Here is a 15,644-nt window from a genome sequence, read left to right as displayed (position 1 = left end):
CATTCCACTCCATCCCCATCCCGCAATGCCAGCCACACATGCAGGCTCATGCCAACCAGTGCAGGTGTTATTCCTGCCAGCACCACACTCTAACTGGGAGAACTGGAAAATCCATCCCTATTGATCCATCCCATACAAAGTGCAGCCCCATCAGCTGCCCTACAGCACGACCCCGGCCGGGCAGTGCAGCTCCAGCACCTTTTATTGCTTTGGGCTGTAGATCCCACCACCCTCATTGCGCTCCATGACCGCATCCCACCTTCCACCCATCAGCTTTTGGGGTCTCTGGGTGATGGGCTGAGCACCCCACAGTCCCCATGCTGGGAACACAGATAAAGGGACCGGGACCAACGCTGCTCCCCACCCGTAAAGCCACGTCCCCACTATGTTGAGTGCAGCTTCTGGTGCCGGCGCAGCTGGGATTTGTGGCGAAACCCCTCCCCACACTCCACGCAGATATAGGGCTTCTCGTCGCTGTGGGTTCGCCGGTGCCGGATGAGGTTGGAGCTGACGCTGAAGCGCTTCCCGCACTCCCCGCAGCAATAGGGTTTCTCTCCGGTGTGGGTCCGCTGGTGCTGGATGAGCGCCGAGCTCTCGCTGAAGCGCTTCCCGCAGGTCCCACAGCTGTAGGGTTTCTCCCCGGTGTGGATGCGTTGGTGGGTGACCAGGTTGGAGTTCTGGCTGAAGCCCTTCCCGCAGGCCCCACAAGTGTAGGGCTTCTCCCCGGTGTGGGTGATGCGGTGTCTCACCAGGTCTGAGCTGCGGCTGAAGCCCTTCCCGCACTCCCCGCAGATGGTGGGGCGCAGGCGGCCGCCCCGTAACCCCAACAGCTCCTCCAGTGGCCCCATAGCATGTGGGTGCCCCAAAGCTCTGCCATGGGGCTGTGCTGCTGCTGCTGCTGCTTTGCGACGCCGCTTTGCAGGGCGAGCTGGTGCCTCACTGCCAGGATGGGCTACAAGGAGAGCACGGCTGGGCTCCGAGATGTGGGGCTGTGACTCCTTCACCCCTTCCCCATCCCCTTCATGCCTCCTTTGTCCCCTTTACACCTTCTTCGTCCCCTTTGTGCCTTTCCCACCCCTTCTGAGCCTTCCCTGTTCCCTTTGCTCCTTCCCTGTGCCCTTTGCATCCCCTCCATCCCTACTCCCCCATTTCCATCACCCTCTCCATGTCCTCTTCCCCTTCTCTATCCCCTTTGCACTGTCCCAATCCCTTTTCCACCCCATTTCCATCCCCCCTCTCCCCATCACCTCCACCACCTCTGCCCCCTCTCCATCCCTTTTCCACCCCTTCCACCTGCACTTCCCCACTCTTATCCCACTCTTCATCCCCTTTGTGTTTTCCCACCCCCTCTGCTCAATCCCTGTCCCTTTTCCACCCCCTCCCCCCTTCTTTCCCCTTCTCCATCCTCCCCACCCCAATTCCCAATTCCTCCACTCCATTCCCATCCCTTTATCCACATTTTCTCCACCCCCTCTGCCCCTTCCTCATCCCCTCCCTGCTTTGGGGACACCCCCGCACCCTAACATTGGTGTCTCCCCACACTGTGGGACATCCTCACTTTATGGGATCAGGGCATCTTCCCGCTGTGCTATTGAGATACTGCCATATTATGGGATGCGGGCACCCCCCGGCACCGGGACACTCCCACACTGTGTGATCAGAGCACTCCAGGACCCCCACCCCAAGATCGGGTCAACCCCTCACCCCCACGCGTGGGACCCCCCTCAGCTTCCCGGCCCGGTCCTGCTGGGGGGATGGGGGAGTGGGGGGGCTCACCTGTGGCAGCGCTCTCCGAGTCCCGAGGGGGGTCCGGGCCGGAGGGCCCCCCCTCTGCGTCCATCACGCTCCGACGGGAAAACGCTGTTGGGGGGCGGAGGGCGGCGGGGGTGGATAAAACAAAGCAAAGAAATTGGGTGAGACGGAGGGGGGGGGGGGGTTACAAACACCGGCCGCGGCACCAGGACCCCCCCCCGCCCTCCCGCACTCGCACCGCAGCTTTGCCCCCTCCCCTCCCCGAGCTCATCGGGGCTGGCAGTGGGGGCTGCAGTGATGGCGCAGCTCTTGTCCCCCTCCCCCCCCCAAACAAATACAACCCACCCGCAGTAGGGATGGGATGGGGACGGGACCCCCCCGGCCGGGGGTTGCGGGGGACCCCGGCGCGCGGCCCCGCGTGGTGCTGGGGGGGGGGGGGGAGCAGAGGGGGGAGCGCGGGGGGTCCCTATTCGTGAATGGTGAGAGTGGGGGGGGGGGGGGGGTTGATTTCAGAGGGGGTTATGGGGAATTGGAGCCCCCCCTAACACACTGTGTTGTGTGTGGGATGGAGGGGGCACAGGGGGGTCCTTTCTGCCCCCATCCATGTTTACAGCTGATGGGGCTGAGAGGGGAGGGGGCGGGGGGGGGGGCGGCACGGGGGCATCCCAGCACTTCCCACCACATCCCATTATATCCCAGTATGTCCCAGTGCACCCAGCACTTCCACTGCATCCCATTATATCCCAGCACTTCCCACCGCATCCCATTATATCCCAGTACGTCCCAGTGCACCCAGCGCTTTCCATTGCATCCCATTATATCCCAGTACATCCCAGTGCACCCAGCACTTCCAGAGCATCCCATTGCATCCCATTATATCCCAGAGCACCCAGCACTTCCATTGCATCCCACTGCATCCCATTATATCACAGCACTTCCCATTGCATCCCATTATATCCCAGTACGTCCCAATGCACCCAGCACTTCCCATTGCATCCCACTGCATCCCATTATATCCCAGTATGTTTCAGTGCACCCAGCACTTTCCATTACATCCCATAGCATCCCCCTGTAACCTATTGCATCCCAGTACATCCCATTACATCCCATTGCATCCCATTACATCCCATTGCATCCCATTACATCCCAGTACATCCCATTACATCCCATTGCATCCCATTGCATCCCATTGCATCCCATTACATCCCAGTACATCCCATTGCATCCCATTACATCCCATTACATCCCATTACACCCCATTGCCCCCCACGGTTGCTCGCTGTCCGGGTGCCCCCCGGTTGCCCCCATCTGTTGCTCCGCCCCACTCTGCCCTGCAGTAATGGCGATACTGGAGCCACTGGTGTGAACTGGTCCCAGTGTCACCCAGCACAGGGACAACAACGTCACCCCACAGGTGACACCCGGTGTTACCCCAATCCCCAGCCCCACGGGGACATGGTGTCACCCCTGTGGGAACACGGGGACACCCCGGTGTCACCCTATGGGAACACAGGGACACCCCGGTGTCACCCCTATGGGAACACGGGGACACCCCGGTGTCACCCTATGGGAACACAGGGACACCCCGGTGTCACCCCTATGGGAACACGGGGACACTCCGGTGTCACCCTATGGGAACACGGGGACACTCCGGTGTCACCCCATACCCAGACCCGCAGTCACCCACCGCCCAGCGCCGCCCCGCACCCCCGAACCCCCCCATTGGGGCCCCCGGCACCCGCTGGGAGAGCAGAGGGAGCGCTGATTGGTGGAGAGCCGGCTGGGGGGCGGGGATTACGCGGGGCGGCGCCTGGCGATTGGAGGAACTCGGATCGTGGGGGCGGGGCTGATGAGAAGGCGGGACTTAGCGGGGCTCCGCGCGCTGATTGGTCGAGAGGGTAGAGGAGAGAGGTTAGGAGTCCGCCGCGCATGCGCGCCTTCTTTCGCCTTTCACTTCCGTGTTTCGGCGGCTACTTCCGCCTTCAGCTGGGCCTGGCGGGGCCTGCGCCGGTTCCGGGCTCCGGGTCCGTTCCCGGTTCCGGTCCGTCGCCGTGTCCGGGCCGCACACCCTCCTTACAGCCCCCTCCCTCCTCTGGTTCCCGCTTCTCGTCGTCCCGCCCCGCCTCGACGCCGCTCGGGGCTGGTGGGCCGGACCGGGCCGGGCCTGGCGGGGCGGTGCCGGTAGCGGGATGTGGTACATCATGCAGAGCGTGCAGAGCAAGTACTCGCTGTCAGAGCGGCTGATCCGAACCATCGCCGCCATCCGCTCCTTCCCCAGGGACAACGTGGAGGATCTGATCGGGAGGGTGAGAGGACGGAGAGCCGAGCGGTGCCGTTATAAAGGGGGGAGGATGGGGATCAATGTGTTATTGATGAGCGGGGTGGGGGCAGCGAGTGCAGCCGCAGTATGGTCTGAGATGGCACCGAATTGACTGGGAGTGTGGGTCAACAAATGGGATCCTGGGCTCCATCAGGAGAGGGGTGGTCAGCAGGGATAGGGAGGTGATTGTCCCTCTCTACTTGGCTCTTGTGAGGCCCCATCTGGAGTACTGTGTCCAGGTGTGGAGCCCTCAGTACAAAAAAGACATGGAGATTTTGGAAAGGGTCCAGAGGAGGGCCACGAAGATGATCAGGGGGCTGGAGCACCTCCCCTATGAGGACAGGCTGAGGGAGTTGGGCTTGTTCAGCCTGGAGAAGAGAAGGTTGCGGGGTGACCTCACTGCAGCCTTTCAATACCTGAAGGGAACCTACACCCAGGAGGGGAGTAAACTCTTGGAAAGGGCTGACAATAGCAGGACACGGGGAAATGGTTTTAAGCTAAAAGAGGGAAGATTTAGGTTGGATGTTAGGGGGAAGTTCTTCACTAGGAGAGTGGTTAGGCCCTGGAACAGGCTGCTCAGGGAGGTTGCGGATGCCTCATCCTTGGAGGTGTTCAAGGCCAGGTTGGACGGGGCTCTGGGCAACCTGATGTAGTAAAGGGGTATGTTTGGTGGCCCTGCCAGGCAGGGGGGTTGGAACTACATGATCCTTGAGGTCCCTTCCAACCCGGGTCATTCTGTGATTCTGTGTGAGGCCCTGCAGATGGATCTGGATAGGATGGAGAGCTGGGCTGAAGCCAATGGGATGAGGTGCAATAAGACCAAATGGCAGGTCCTGCACTTTGGCCACAGCATCCCCAGGCAACACCAGAGGGCGGAGTGGCTGGAAGGCTGCATAGAGGAAATGGACCTGGGGGTACTGATTGATGCTCGGCTGAACATGAGCCAACAGTGTGCCCGGGTGGCCAAGAAGGCCAACGGCATCTTGGCTTGCATCAGAAACAGCATTGCCAGCAGGAGCAGAGAGGTGATTGTCCCTCTGTACTCAGCTCTGGTGAGGCCACTTCTCAAGTGCTGTGTCCAATTTTGGGCCCCTCACTGCAAGAATGACACTGAGGCCCTGGAACGTGTTCAGAGGAGGGCTACGAAGCTGGTGAGGGGTCTGGAGCACAATGGGGCTGTATGAGGAACAGCTAAAGGAGTTGGGAGTGTTCAACCTGGAGAAGAGGAGGCTCAGGGGAGACCTCATTGCTCTCTATAACTTCTTGAAAGGAGAAGCTACGGCAGGGAAGATTCAGGATGGACATTAGGAAATATTACTTCTCAGAAAGAGTGGTCAGGCACTGGAATGGACTGCACAGGGAGGTGGTGGAGTCACCGACTATGGGGGTGTTCAAGGAACAGCAGGATGTGTTGAGGGACATGGTTTAGTGGGAGCTATTGGTAACAGGTGAACGGTTGGACTGGATGATCTTTTAGGTCTTTTCCAACCTTGGTGATTCTATTATTCTATGATTCATGTCGGCCTGCAGCTCCTCACAGGGCAGCCAAGGGGTGGGTGCTGAGCTCTGCTCTCTGGTGTCAGCAGCGGAGCCTGAGGGAATGGCATGGAAATGGCATGGAAATGGCATGGAAATGGGATGGAGCTGCATCAGAGGAAAGTCAGGGTGGGGGAGAAGGGGTTAGGATAATGATTCTCCACCAGAAGGGGGTGGGCACACAACTGAGTAGCTGTGAGCCAGGACTGTGCCCTGGTGGCCAACAGGACCAATTGGTTTTGGCCATCTGGGGATGTGACTTATGGATGCCCATATTCTAACCCTTTGTACTCGCCGTATTTCTGCAGGGTGCGGATGTGAACTGCATGCACGGCACTCTGAAGCCACTGCACTGTGCCTGTATGGTAGCTGATGCTGACTGTGTGGAGCTGCTGCTGCAGAAGGGAGCAGAGGTAAGCACAGCTTTGGAATGGGACCATAGTGTGGTGGTGCTGGAGGCTTTGTTTCCCTATCAAGATGGAACCGTCAATTTTGAGTGCTGCCTGACTTGTGCTTTGACTTGTTGGCAGCTGCTCTGCTCTCTTTTAGTGCAGATTGGATTGGGTGAAAGTGTATTGCACAAGCATGGGGGTAGTTCCAGTATTTCAATTGTGTTCTTGCCTGAGATCTTGAGTGTACCTGATTGAAAACAGACTTTTGGTGAAGGCTTGAAAGAGGCATTAAATGCTGTAGGTTTCCTGCTGGAATTTTGGCAGCTGGTAGATTGCACCCCCCCACACACACACACCTTGAGTGGCAGGGAGGAACATGACCAGAGTCCAGAGGAGGGCCATAAAGATGCTTGGGGGCTGGAGTGCCTCTTATGAGGAAAGGCTGCAGGAGCTGTGGGTGTTCAGCTTTGAGAAGAGAAGGAGAAGGAGTTTCTCTGGGGAGACCTGCAGTGCTTAAAAGGAGCTTAGAAACAGGGGGGAGACTTCTTACGTGGGCAGGTAGCAGCAATAGGAAAGGGGGGAATGGCTTTAAATTAAAGGAGAGGAGATTTAGCTTAGATGTCAGCGAGAAGTTCTTAACTGAGAGGGCGGTGAGGTCCTGGAACTGCTGCCCAGAGCCATGAGTGCCCCATCCTTGGAGATGCTCAGAGCTATGGATGGGGCCTGGGTGTCTGATGGAGTGATAAGAGCAGTCCAGGGCAGGGGGTGGAGCTGGGGGGGCTTCAAGTTTCCTGACCCAGCCATCCCATGCAGTGTGGGTCGGGCTTTGTGTCCACTGGTATCAGTCACTGTGCGTCATCACACTCTGTGCAGGTCAACGCCTTGGATGGCTACAACCGCACGGCTCTGCACTACGCGGCCGAGAAGGACGAGACGTGCGTGGAGATCCTGCTGGAGTACGGGGCTGACCCCAACGCTCTGGATGGCAACAAGGACACGCCGCTGCACTGGGCAGCCTTCAAGAACACAGCGGAGTGTGTGCGCTCACTGCTGGAGAACGGCGCCCTGGTGAACGCCCGCGACTACAATGATGACACGCCGCTCAGCTGGGCCGCCATGAAGGGCAACCTGGAGAGTGTCAGCATCCTGCTCGACTTCGGGGCCGAGGTGAGGGTGGTCAATTTAAAAGGGCAGACCCCCATCTCACGACTGGTAGCGCTGCTGGTGCGGGGACTGGGCACAGAGCGCGAGGATTCCTGCTTCGACCTCCTGCACCGCGCCATCGGACACTTTGAGCTGCGCAAGAACGGCAGCATGCCCTGGGAGGTGACCAGGGACCAGCAGCTCTGTCAGAAGCTCACACTGCTCTGCTCAGCACCTGGCACGCTGCAGACGCTGTCGCGCTACGCTGTGCGCCGCAGCCTGGGCGTGCGCTTCCTGCCCGAGGCCGTGGAGCAGCTGCCCCTGCCAACCTGCCTGAAGGAATACGTGCTGCTCCTCAGCTAGGCACAGGGCAGCATGAATTCACTGCTTGATGTGTGACCGGCGGGTGCTGGATGGACAGCGGGACCCACCGACGGGCGCCATGTCCTCTCCTTGCCTGCAGCGCTTGCTCTTTGCGAGCTCCTTTTTTGTGTTTTCAGCCTCGTCCAATGAACAGTCCCTCCCTTTAACAAATGGCAAATTCCATCCTACCTGCTGGATTAACCTGTTCTTTCCGTTGGGGTAGTCCTTGGGGAAAGCAAGGCATTCTGGGTGAGAACGGAGAAACATCCCCTTTCTGAAGGATTCAAGGCGCTGCAGGATGTGGAGAGGCCCATGTGAGTCCATTCCTTGGAGTGAGCGCTCACACCCTCCTCACTGCACACAGCATCAAGGCAGACATGGGAGCCCCCTGCTGGCACGCAGGAGAGCTTTGTTCACCCCCATATCTGTGACTTTTTTGGATGTATTCAGGGACAATCAGCACTTTAGGGAAAGAGTGAAAGGGGGGAAGCCCTAGCGATCGCAGTACTTGCAGGAGAAAAACCCCCGTGGCATTGATTGTATGGGGCCTGGGGGGTGAGGAAGTGCCCTGTCGGATGCCTGAGCAGTGAGCAGGGCCCTGCACTCACTGCCCCCTCACCAGAAATTTGGCCACAACTCCTGCAAAAGGAGGAAACCATTCCCTGCTGCCCCAGGTGGCTTTGTCCTGAGCTCAGGATGGTTCTGAGGAGGAGCTTCGCCTCTGATCTGCCGTCCAGGAACCCAGCGAAGTTCAGAATTTGGTTTTGCACTGCCAGCTCACTGCACCAGGGCTGCTTTTATTCATATGTGTGTGTAACACGTGTGTTTGGAGGCAGGGGCTACTCGCATGACAGAAGGACTCAGGGCTGCAGGTGAGGGTGCAGAGGCGCTACCTGCCCCGTGCCTCATCCATCCCCAGCTTCTGTCCACAGAAATAAATGGCTCCTTGCAAGCCACGCTCTGGAAGGTTTGTGTTGCACGGCCAGTGGGAGCTGAACTGTGCCCTGTTCTCATCTGTCACCAGAGAATCCTCTGGGACAGCTGCCTTGAGCTCCCAAAGGAGCAGTGAGAAGGGTAAATGTGGATAATGACTCTGGGGGAGAATTGGAGGTTGCACTCATATGGCTGTACATGTGTGGCAGCCACGTGTGTTACTGCTGATGGGCAAGAGTGGAGAGTGCAAGCACAGTTTGTGTTTGTCACCACCACGGAGCAGTGCTGCTTTATTGAAGCGTCACAATTCTGAGTTTCAAACTAAAGTGATGCCCTAGAGACTCGGCCCTTCCTGTTAGGTCAATGCAACGTCCTGCCACAATGCGAGCCGCTTGCGGAACGCTTTTCTCTTTAAAAAGCCCATAAAACACCCAGCTGGATCTAAACCAGCCCAAAATTACCCTGAGGAAACCCTCAGCTTCGGCAAAACTGCTCTTTCAAAAGTGAAGATGCTGCGGGGGATTTTGGGGGGTCGTTCAGAGGGTCCTCCCTCACATGCCGGACTCCTGTGAGATCCTCTTCTGCCTGACGTGCTCCATGTGCGCCTTCTCCGAGGTGTCCAGCTCGATGTTGTACTTGGCCAGGATCTTCAGGATGGGGCGCAGCTTCAGCCACCACTGCTCCTTGGGGATGCGGTGCCTGGGGAGGTGGGGGAGGACAGTGTGAGCCTGACACCGGGCTCCCATGGCAGTGCTGGGGGGGATGGTGGGCACCTACTTGAAGTCTGTCTGATCCTTGAGCTCGGTGACAGGCTGGAAGACCAGGCTGCGCTTGCGCATGCCCAGCAGACACGCTGAGTCGGCTGTGTTGGCAAAGATGCGACCTGCAAGGAAGGTCCAGAGTGGGCTCAGCATCACAGCCCCTCTGAGGGGAGGGCAGCAGAACACAAGCCCACATTGCATAGCAGTGCTTTGCTTTGAAATAGAGGAGCAGGAAGCGTGAGCGTGCTTGCATAGCCTGGGCTATCCTTTGCTTTTGATCTGCAGTGTAGCTGCAGGAAGGGGAAGGGGCTTTGCATACACAGATGGGACCCCCCCGCTCTGCCCCCACAGGACTCACCGTGCCGGGAGCACTCCTTGATCTTGCCAGTGATCCAAGCCACCGCCTTAGCGCCCATTTTAGTGCCGAAATTCCTGTCAAAGGGGGTTGGGGCGCCGCCCTGCAGGGGGAGATGGCAGCAAGTGGTGGGGGAGCCGTGCCCGAGGGGCTCCTGCCCGCTGCTGGGGGCTCACGGCACGGCTGTACCTGCTGCATGTGCCCCAGCACGTTCTTGCGGCAGTCGAAGATGCCTTTGCCCTCCTCCGTGTAGAGGTTGTAGATGAAATCAGTGGTGTAGTTCTCGTTGCAGTTCTCGTTTCTGTGTGGGGCAGAGGGAGCTCAGGGCAGCTCGAGTGTGTGGGGCTCAGCCGATGGGCCCTTCCAGCCCCAACTCTGTGTTCCCATCCTTACCTGAGCACCAGCCCGCGCTTCACCGTTGTCTTCATCTTCTCAGTTAAATGCTCCACATTGACCTAGGGTTGAGAAAAATAGGTATTTGAGGTTTGGCTTTTGGAAGTGCTGGGGGAATAAATGCAACACCCCCATCCCTGCAGTGATGGTTGGTTGGGGGGGATGCAAGTAGGAATAAATAAACACAGCCCCCCAGCCCCGTGGCGATGCTGCTGGGTCCTCACCTGCAGGTCATGGATGTTGAAGTGCTCCTCAAAGATGTAGGCAGCATCAGCACCGGCCGCCAGCCCCGCCATGGTGGCCAGGTACCCGCAGTAGCCACCCATCGTCTCGATGATGAAGACGCGCCGCTTGGTCCCCGCCGCCGACTGCTTGATGCGGTCACAGGTCTGTGGGGCAGGAGGAAGGGGGTTGGGTTGGGGGGTGCTTAATTTTATGCAGGGATCAGAGGCTGTGTGCCATGGGGGGTGCAGGAGCCGCACCGTGGTGATGGTGTTGAGAGCGGTGTCAGCACCAATGCTGAAGTCGGAGCCGGGAACGTTGTTGGAGACGGTGGCGGGGATGACACAGACAGGGATGCAGAGCTCCTCAAACTTGGATCTCCCTTCCACCAGCTCCAGGGTGCCGATGAAGGCCTGGAGGAATGGAGGGGGGGTAAGGGGCACAGCACCGGGAGCTGCCCCCAGCCCCATGTCATCCCACTCACCTCAAAGCCCCCAATGATGATCAGCCCGTGGATGCCAAAGTTGCTGATGGTGGCGCTGATTTCCTCAAAGAATTTCTTGGGCAAGGTCCTGGCCGAAGCGTGGGAGGGTAAAGCCTCTGGGGGTGGGCTTTGCCTGGGCCCCCACACCCAGATTTCCATGGGACAGCGTTACCTCTTTGTCCCCAGTTTGGATCCCCCCAGACCCGTCCAGGATCCAACCCTCTCCCAGCTGATATCTTCCACCTGGCAGGAGGGGGGTGGGGAGAAACAGCGATGAGAAAGTTGGGTTGGGGAGAAGAGGAGGGTTTTGATGTGCACCACCCTCAACACACAGCACACCGCTATCACAGTGCCCCCCTGTATGCAAGGCTGTGGGGTGAGCAATGGGTGGGGAGCACTTCCCTGGGGGCTGCAGCTTTTAGGGCTGCAACATTCCCTGTGTGCTCCCTTTCTCTGTGCACCCCCAGCCCCATCCCATTCCTGTGCCTCCTCTTCCTCTATGTGCTCCCATCCCCATGCATCTCCCTTTCCATGTACCCCATCCATACACACTCCCTGTCCCCATGTATTCACTTTCCCCACATATCCGTTTCCCCAGACCCCGTGCACCCCCTTGCCCTCTCACATTCCCAAGGGCGAGCCCCTCGAAGCCGTCGTGCACCGCCATCATCCTGTGCCCGTGGATGAGTCCGATCCTCACGGTGGAGCGCACAGCCGCGTTCATACCAGCAGCTGGGGCGCCCACATTGAGCACAGCCAACGTGTAACCACTCTGTGGGGTGAGGACACAGCGTGAGGGGGGGATCTTGGTGTGCCCCATCCACACCCCATCCCACCTCCTCACCTTGGTGGAGGGCGGGCGGATGTGTGCCAGCAGCTTGTAGACATTCCAGTTATTCTGGAAACTCCTGGAAAAGTGGGGAGGGAAAATGAGGGGATGAGGGGGAGCTGGGGATGGTGCAGCCCCGTGACCCCAATGGGGGACGTGCTGGGGGTGCTCACCGGCCCCGCAGCTTCACAGCATCATCGAAGCGTTTCTCATTCATCGCTGTTGTCACATCTTTGGTCTGTGGGGAGCAGAGATGAACAGGTTTGCACTGAACGAGTTTGCACTGCACTGGCTGTGTTTGCACCACACTGGCTGTATTTGCATTGCACTGGCTGTATTTGCATTGCACTGGCTGTGTTTGCAGCGCACTGGCTGTATTTGCACTGCACTGGCTGTGTTTGCACCGCACTGGCTGTGTTTGCACCGCACTGGCTGTATTTGCATTGCACTGGCTGTGTTTGCACCGCACTGGCTGTGTTTGCACCGCACTGGCTGTATTTGCATTGCACTGGCTGTGTTTGCACCGCACTGGCTGTGTTTGCAGCGCACTGGCTGTATTTGCACCGCACTGGCTGTATTTGCATTGCACTGGCTGTGTTTGCTCCGCACTGGCTGTGTTTGCACCGCACTGGCTGTATTTGCATTGCACTGGCTGTATTTGCATTGCACTGGCTGTGTTTGCAGCGCACTGGCTGTATTTGCACCGCACTGGCTGCGTTTGCTCTGCACTGGCTGTGTTTGCACCGCACTGGCTGTGTTTGCATCACACTGGCTGTGTTTGCACCGCACTGGCTGTATTTGCATCACACTGGCTGTGTTTGCACCGCACTGGCTGTGTTTGCATCGCACTGGCTGTGTTTGCACTGCAGCTCCACGTGCAGCCCAGGCTGCTCCGTGCCCCCCACCCTGCACTCACCACCTGCACGCACTCCATGAGGGGCAGGCGCACGGCCTGGTTCCCTGAGAGGCTGACGACGCAGGCGGGGGTATCGGGGGTCCCTTCCAGCAAGGCCATGACGGCTTCAACTCCCATCCTGCTGCCCTGCAGGGACAGGGACAGGGATGTCACCATGGCCTGGCTCAGCTGTGGACAGGCACAGGAAGGATGGAGCTGCCTACCAGGATGCGGTCGAAGGCGGAGGGCGTCCCACCGCGCTGCACGTGGCCCAGGATGGTGACACGGGTGTCGTAGCCCAAACGTTTCACCACCAGCTGCAAGACAGCAGGATTGGCATGGGGATGGGCTGCTCAAAGTCTGCTGGGACCAACAATGAGGACAGAAATGGGGGTTCCCACATCCCGCTCACGTCTTTGACATCATCAGCGGTGATGGCTTTGCCGTGTCTGTCGATGGCGCCCTCGGCCACGATGATGATGTTCAGCCTTGAGCCACCCAAACGGGTCTGGGGGAGAAGGGGGTGACAGTGGGGACAGGGATGTGGATCAGGATATGGATAGGGACAGAGACAGGGTTGGTGACAGAGATGGGGACAGAACAGGGAGAGGAAAGGAGATGTGGACAGTGATAGGAACAGAGATGGGGACAAAAAAGGGACAGGGAAGGAAATGGGGATGGTGTCCAAGATGGGGACAAAACAGTGATGGGGATGGAGATGAGGATGGGGACAAGGACAGGGCCAGGTACAGGGATGTAGGTGGAGATGGGGGTGGGCACAGGGCACCCTGCTGCAGACTGCCCCACCTCTGTGAGCCTTCGGCACAAGTGGTCTTCCCAGCCATCCTCAGGGGGGGACTCGGGGATGAAGACCCAGTCGGCACCACAGGCCAGAGAGGTGATGAGAGCCAGATAACTGGGGGTGCAGAAAAAGAGGCCGTGTTTGGCTTTTCCCCTTCCTGTTTCATCAGGAGACAGACCCTGATGGCAGAATGGGGGACGTACCCACAGTGACGACCCATCACTTCCAGCACAAAGGTCCGCTGGTGGCTGCAGGAGACGTGGAGCTGGGTTACACCCCATGGACAGAGCAGGGATGCGGGTGCCTAGTTCCCTGAGGTGTGGGGTGGGGGTGTCTCTGTGTCACCTCTGGGCCGTGGTGGTGATGGCGTCCACAATCTCTATGATGCGGTGCAGCGCTGAGTCGGTGCCGATGGTCATGTCTGTGCCACAGAAGTCGTTGTCGATAGAGCCCACCATGCCCACGATGTTCAGGTAGCTCGACTTCTTCGCCTCCTCTGCCGTGATCCCCCCTAGAAGAGGGCGAGTGGGGTGAGTAGGGTGGGGACCTCATCATGTCCCCCCACCAAACATCCTTTTGGGACAAAACCACCCAAAACCTGCTATTCCCAAAGGCAAAAACCCACGTTTTGGTGCAGAACGTGCTTAAAGCAAGGCACTACAAGCTCGATAGGGGGGAAATTTGAGCGGGTGGAAGGAGGGGACCATACCTGTTTTCATCAGCTCTGCCAGGAGGCTGCTCCATTCGGCACGGAAGGTGTCAGCTCCGGTGAGGCTGCCGTCGCCGCCGATGACGCAGAGGTTGGTGATGCCGCGCTTCACCAGATTGCGGGCGGCTTTCAGGCGTCCTTCGCGGGTCCGGAAATCCTGGCAGCGGGCGCTGCCGATGACAGTCCCACCCTGTGGGTAAAGCCCCCCCCCAAATAAAATGAGCACCCACAACCCCAAAACAGGCGCCGTGCCCCCGCCAGCAGGTGGCTCCGGTTTCGGGTTATTTTCAGGCTCAGCCCTTTGCCCCCACGGCGTTGGGTTACAACGGAGAAGGTCAGGGTGGCAGCACCCTGTGCCCTCTTGGTGTCAACAACCCCCCCTCCCCACCAGGCTCACCAGCTGCAGCATCATGGAGACGCTCTCCCACGTGGCCTCTTTGATGTTGTCCCCGCCGTCCACCAGCCCCTGGTAGCCCTGTTAAGGGGGAGAAGATGGTGGTGATACCAGGTCCCTGTGGGTCCCCTGTGGGGGGGGGGTCCAGGTGGGAGGCACCAACCTCATGCACAAAGTAGACTTTGGCACCGGTGTAAATGCCCACTCGCACCACAGCGCGGACAGCTGCATTCATCCCTGCAGGAAGGGGAGAGCGTCACCAGTGTCCCCAAGCCATAGTGAACCCCAAAAGCCATCATGTTCCCCCCCACCCCCCCTACTCCAAGCTTGCACAACACCCAGTGTGTTGACCCCCCCCCACCCCAGCCCCCACCACCGGCCCCGCAGCTGCGAGTTATTTTTGCCCCGCTGACATTTAGGGCACTGAGGCCGCGTGATGCCGTGATGGGGACAGCTGGTGGCGCGGCGTGGTGGCAGTGAAGCAAAACAGAGCCCCCGTCCCCAGGGCATGCAGGCAGAAAGCAAGGATTGGGCTCAGTTTGGTTGTTCTGGGGCCAAACCTTGAAGCTTTTTAGTGCTTTCCTTTAATGCTGCCTAAAGGCCCCAACATTTTGTCTTCCTTCCCCCTACCCTCCGCCCCCATTTACAGCAGATACTTTCTGGGATCAATCACTGCACGTCATTATTGCAAATCATTAATGGAAAAATCAGGATTGCACATAAATAAAATCCCTCCTGGCCCCCACACAACACCACAAGGAGCCCCCCCCCCCCAATAAAAAACACATGGGACAGACAAACCTTGCAAGGAAACACAACTAGCAACAAGCAGCAAGACTCAAGAACTTGCACAGCCCCATTTTTTGCTTGTTTTACCCCCAAAGCGACCCCACGGGGTGGGTTTTGGGGGACGGGACGCTCCTTACCCTGTGCGTCCCCCCCCGAGGTGAGGACAGCGATGGCTTTTCCAGCACCCATTTGCTCAGCGCTCCCGCAATGCTTCGGGGGCTGCGCCATCTTCTTGGCTGAAAAAGAGGGATATGGGGCAAAAAATGAAACAATGGGGGGGGGGAGGGCGGAGTGGCACCGAGCACAACCCCGGTGTCACACCGCAAAGTGACACTGAGCGCTGCGTCAGCCCCTAAATCAGGCTCCGGGAGGGAGGGGCGGCCCCGGGGGTGGCCCCTGCTCAGCCCTGGAAGGTGTCAGGGGAAGGAGGGAGGGACACGGCCCTGGTGATACCCAGCCCACCCCCCCAGTGCCAGCTCTGGGGCTGTTTCGATGGGAAATGGGGGGGGAAGGAGGGGAAGTGCAGCGTGGAGGTGGGACCCCTCGTGGGGATGGAGGCTGGGGGGGATGGC

At 58.9% G+C, this 15,644-nt stretch overlaps 3 protein-coding genes across 5 annotated transcripts; 1 reads left to right on the top strand and 2 right to left on the bottom strand.

Moving 5' to 3' along the window:
- Window positions 1-184: 184 nt before the first annotated feature.
- LOC107306957 (uncharacterized) lies at window positions 185-2,371 on the bottom strand. 2 transcript variants are annotated; one of them, XM_085534190.1, is made up of 3 exons: window positions 2,303-2,371; window positions 1,777-1,860; window positions 185-952 (listed from the first exon to the last, which is right to left on the bottom strand). In XM_085534190.1, the coding sequence occupies exons 1-3, from the start codon at window positions 2,355-2,357 to the stop codon at window positions 384-386; spliced, it is 708 nt and encodes a 235-aa protein (XP_085390316.1). In that variant the 5' UTR covers window positions 2,358-2,371; the 3' UTR covers window positions 185-383. The 2 variants fall into 2 exon arrangements, with proteins under 2 accessions (XP_085390316.1, XP_015705860.3); XM_015850374.3 differs by lacking the exon at window positions 2,303-2,371 and adding an exon at window positions 2,098-2,208.
- Window positions 2,372-3,710: 1,339 nt separating this feature from the next.
- Window positions 3,711-8,462, top strand: ASB8 (ankyrin repeat and SOCS box containing 8). Its single transcript, XM_015850372.3, has 3 exons — window positions 3,711-4,058; window positions 5,917-6,021; window positions 6,874-8,462. The coding sequence occupies exons 1-3, from the start codon at window positions 3,942-3,944 to the stop codon at window positions 7,504-7,506; spliced, it is 855 nt and encodes a 284-aa protein (XP_015705858.1). The 5' UTR covers window positions 3,711-3,941; the 3' UTR covers window positions 7,507-8,462.
- A 233-nt stretch (window positions 8,463-8,695) lies between these two features.
- PFKM (phosphofructokinase, muscle) lies at window positions 8,696-15,416 on the bottom strand. Of its 2 annotated transcripts, XM_015850363.3 has the most exons (22): window positions 15,210-15,416; window positions 14,447-14,520; window positions 14,287-14,364; window positions 13,890-14,079; window positions 13,526-13,691; window positions 13,384-13,428; window positions 13,186-13,294; window positions 12,791-12,886; window positions 12,603-12,695; window positions 12,400-12,525; window positions 11,657-11,721; window positions 11,499-11,562; window positions 11,280-11,426; window positions 10,827-10,897; window positions 10,655-10,742; window positions 10,431-10,583; window positions 10,173-10,337; window positions 9,949-10,010; window positions 9,745-9,856; window positions 9,559-9,658; window positions 9,217-9,322; window positions 8,696-9,138 (listed from the first exon to the last, which is right to left on the bottom strand). In XM_015850363.3, exons 1-22 carry the CDS (start codon window positions 15,298-15,300, stop codon window positions 8,991-8,993), a joined length of 2,349 nt encoding a protein of 782 aa, XP_015705849.2. In that variant the 5' UTR covers window positions 15,301-15,416; the 3' UTR covers window positions 8,696-8,990. The 2 variants fall into 2 exon arrangements, with proteins under 2 accessions (XP_015705849.2, XP_085390295.1); XM_085534169.1 differs by having other exon boundaries at window positions 10,173-10,583.
- Between the last annotated feature and the right edge of the window lie 228 nt (window positions 15,417-15,644).

Source organism: Coturnix japonica, unplaced genomic scaffold (genome assembly GCF_054131305.1).
Source record: "Coturnix japonica strain WE unplaced genomic scaffold, WE-NBRP24 Scf078, whole genome shotgun sequence".
Classification (NCBI taxonomy): domain Eukaryota; kingdom Metazoa; phylum Chordata; class Aves; order Galliformes; family Phasianidae; genus Coturnix; species Coturnix japonica.
Note: the sequence above shows the minus strand (reverse complement) of the source record. Positions and strands in the feature narration are given on the sequence as shown.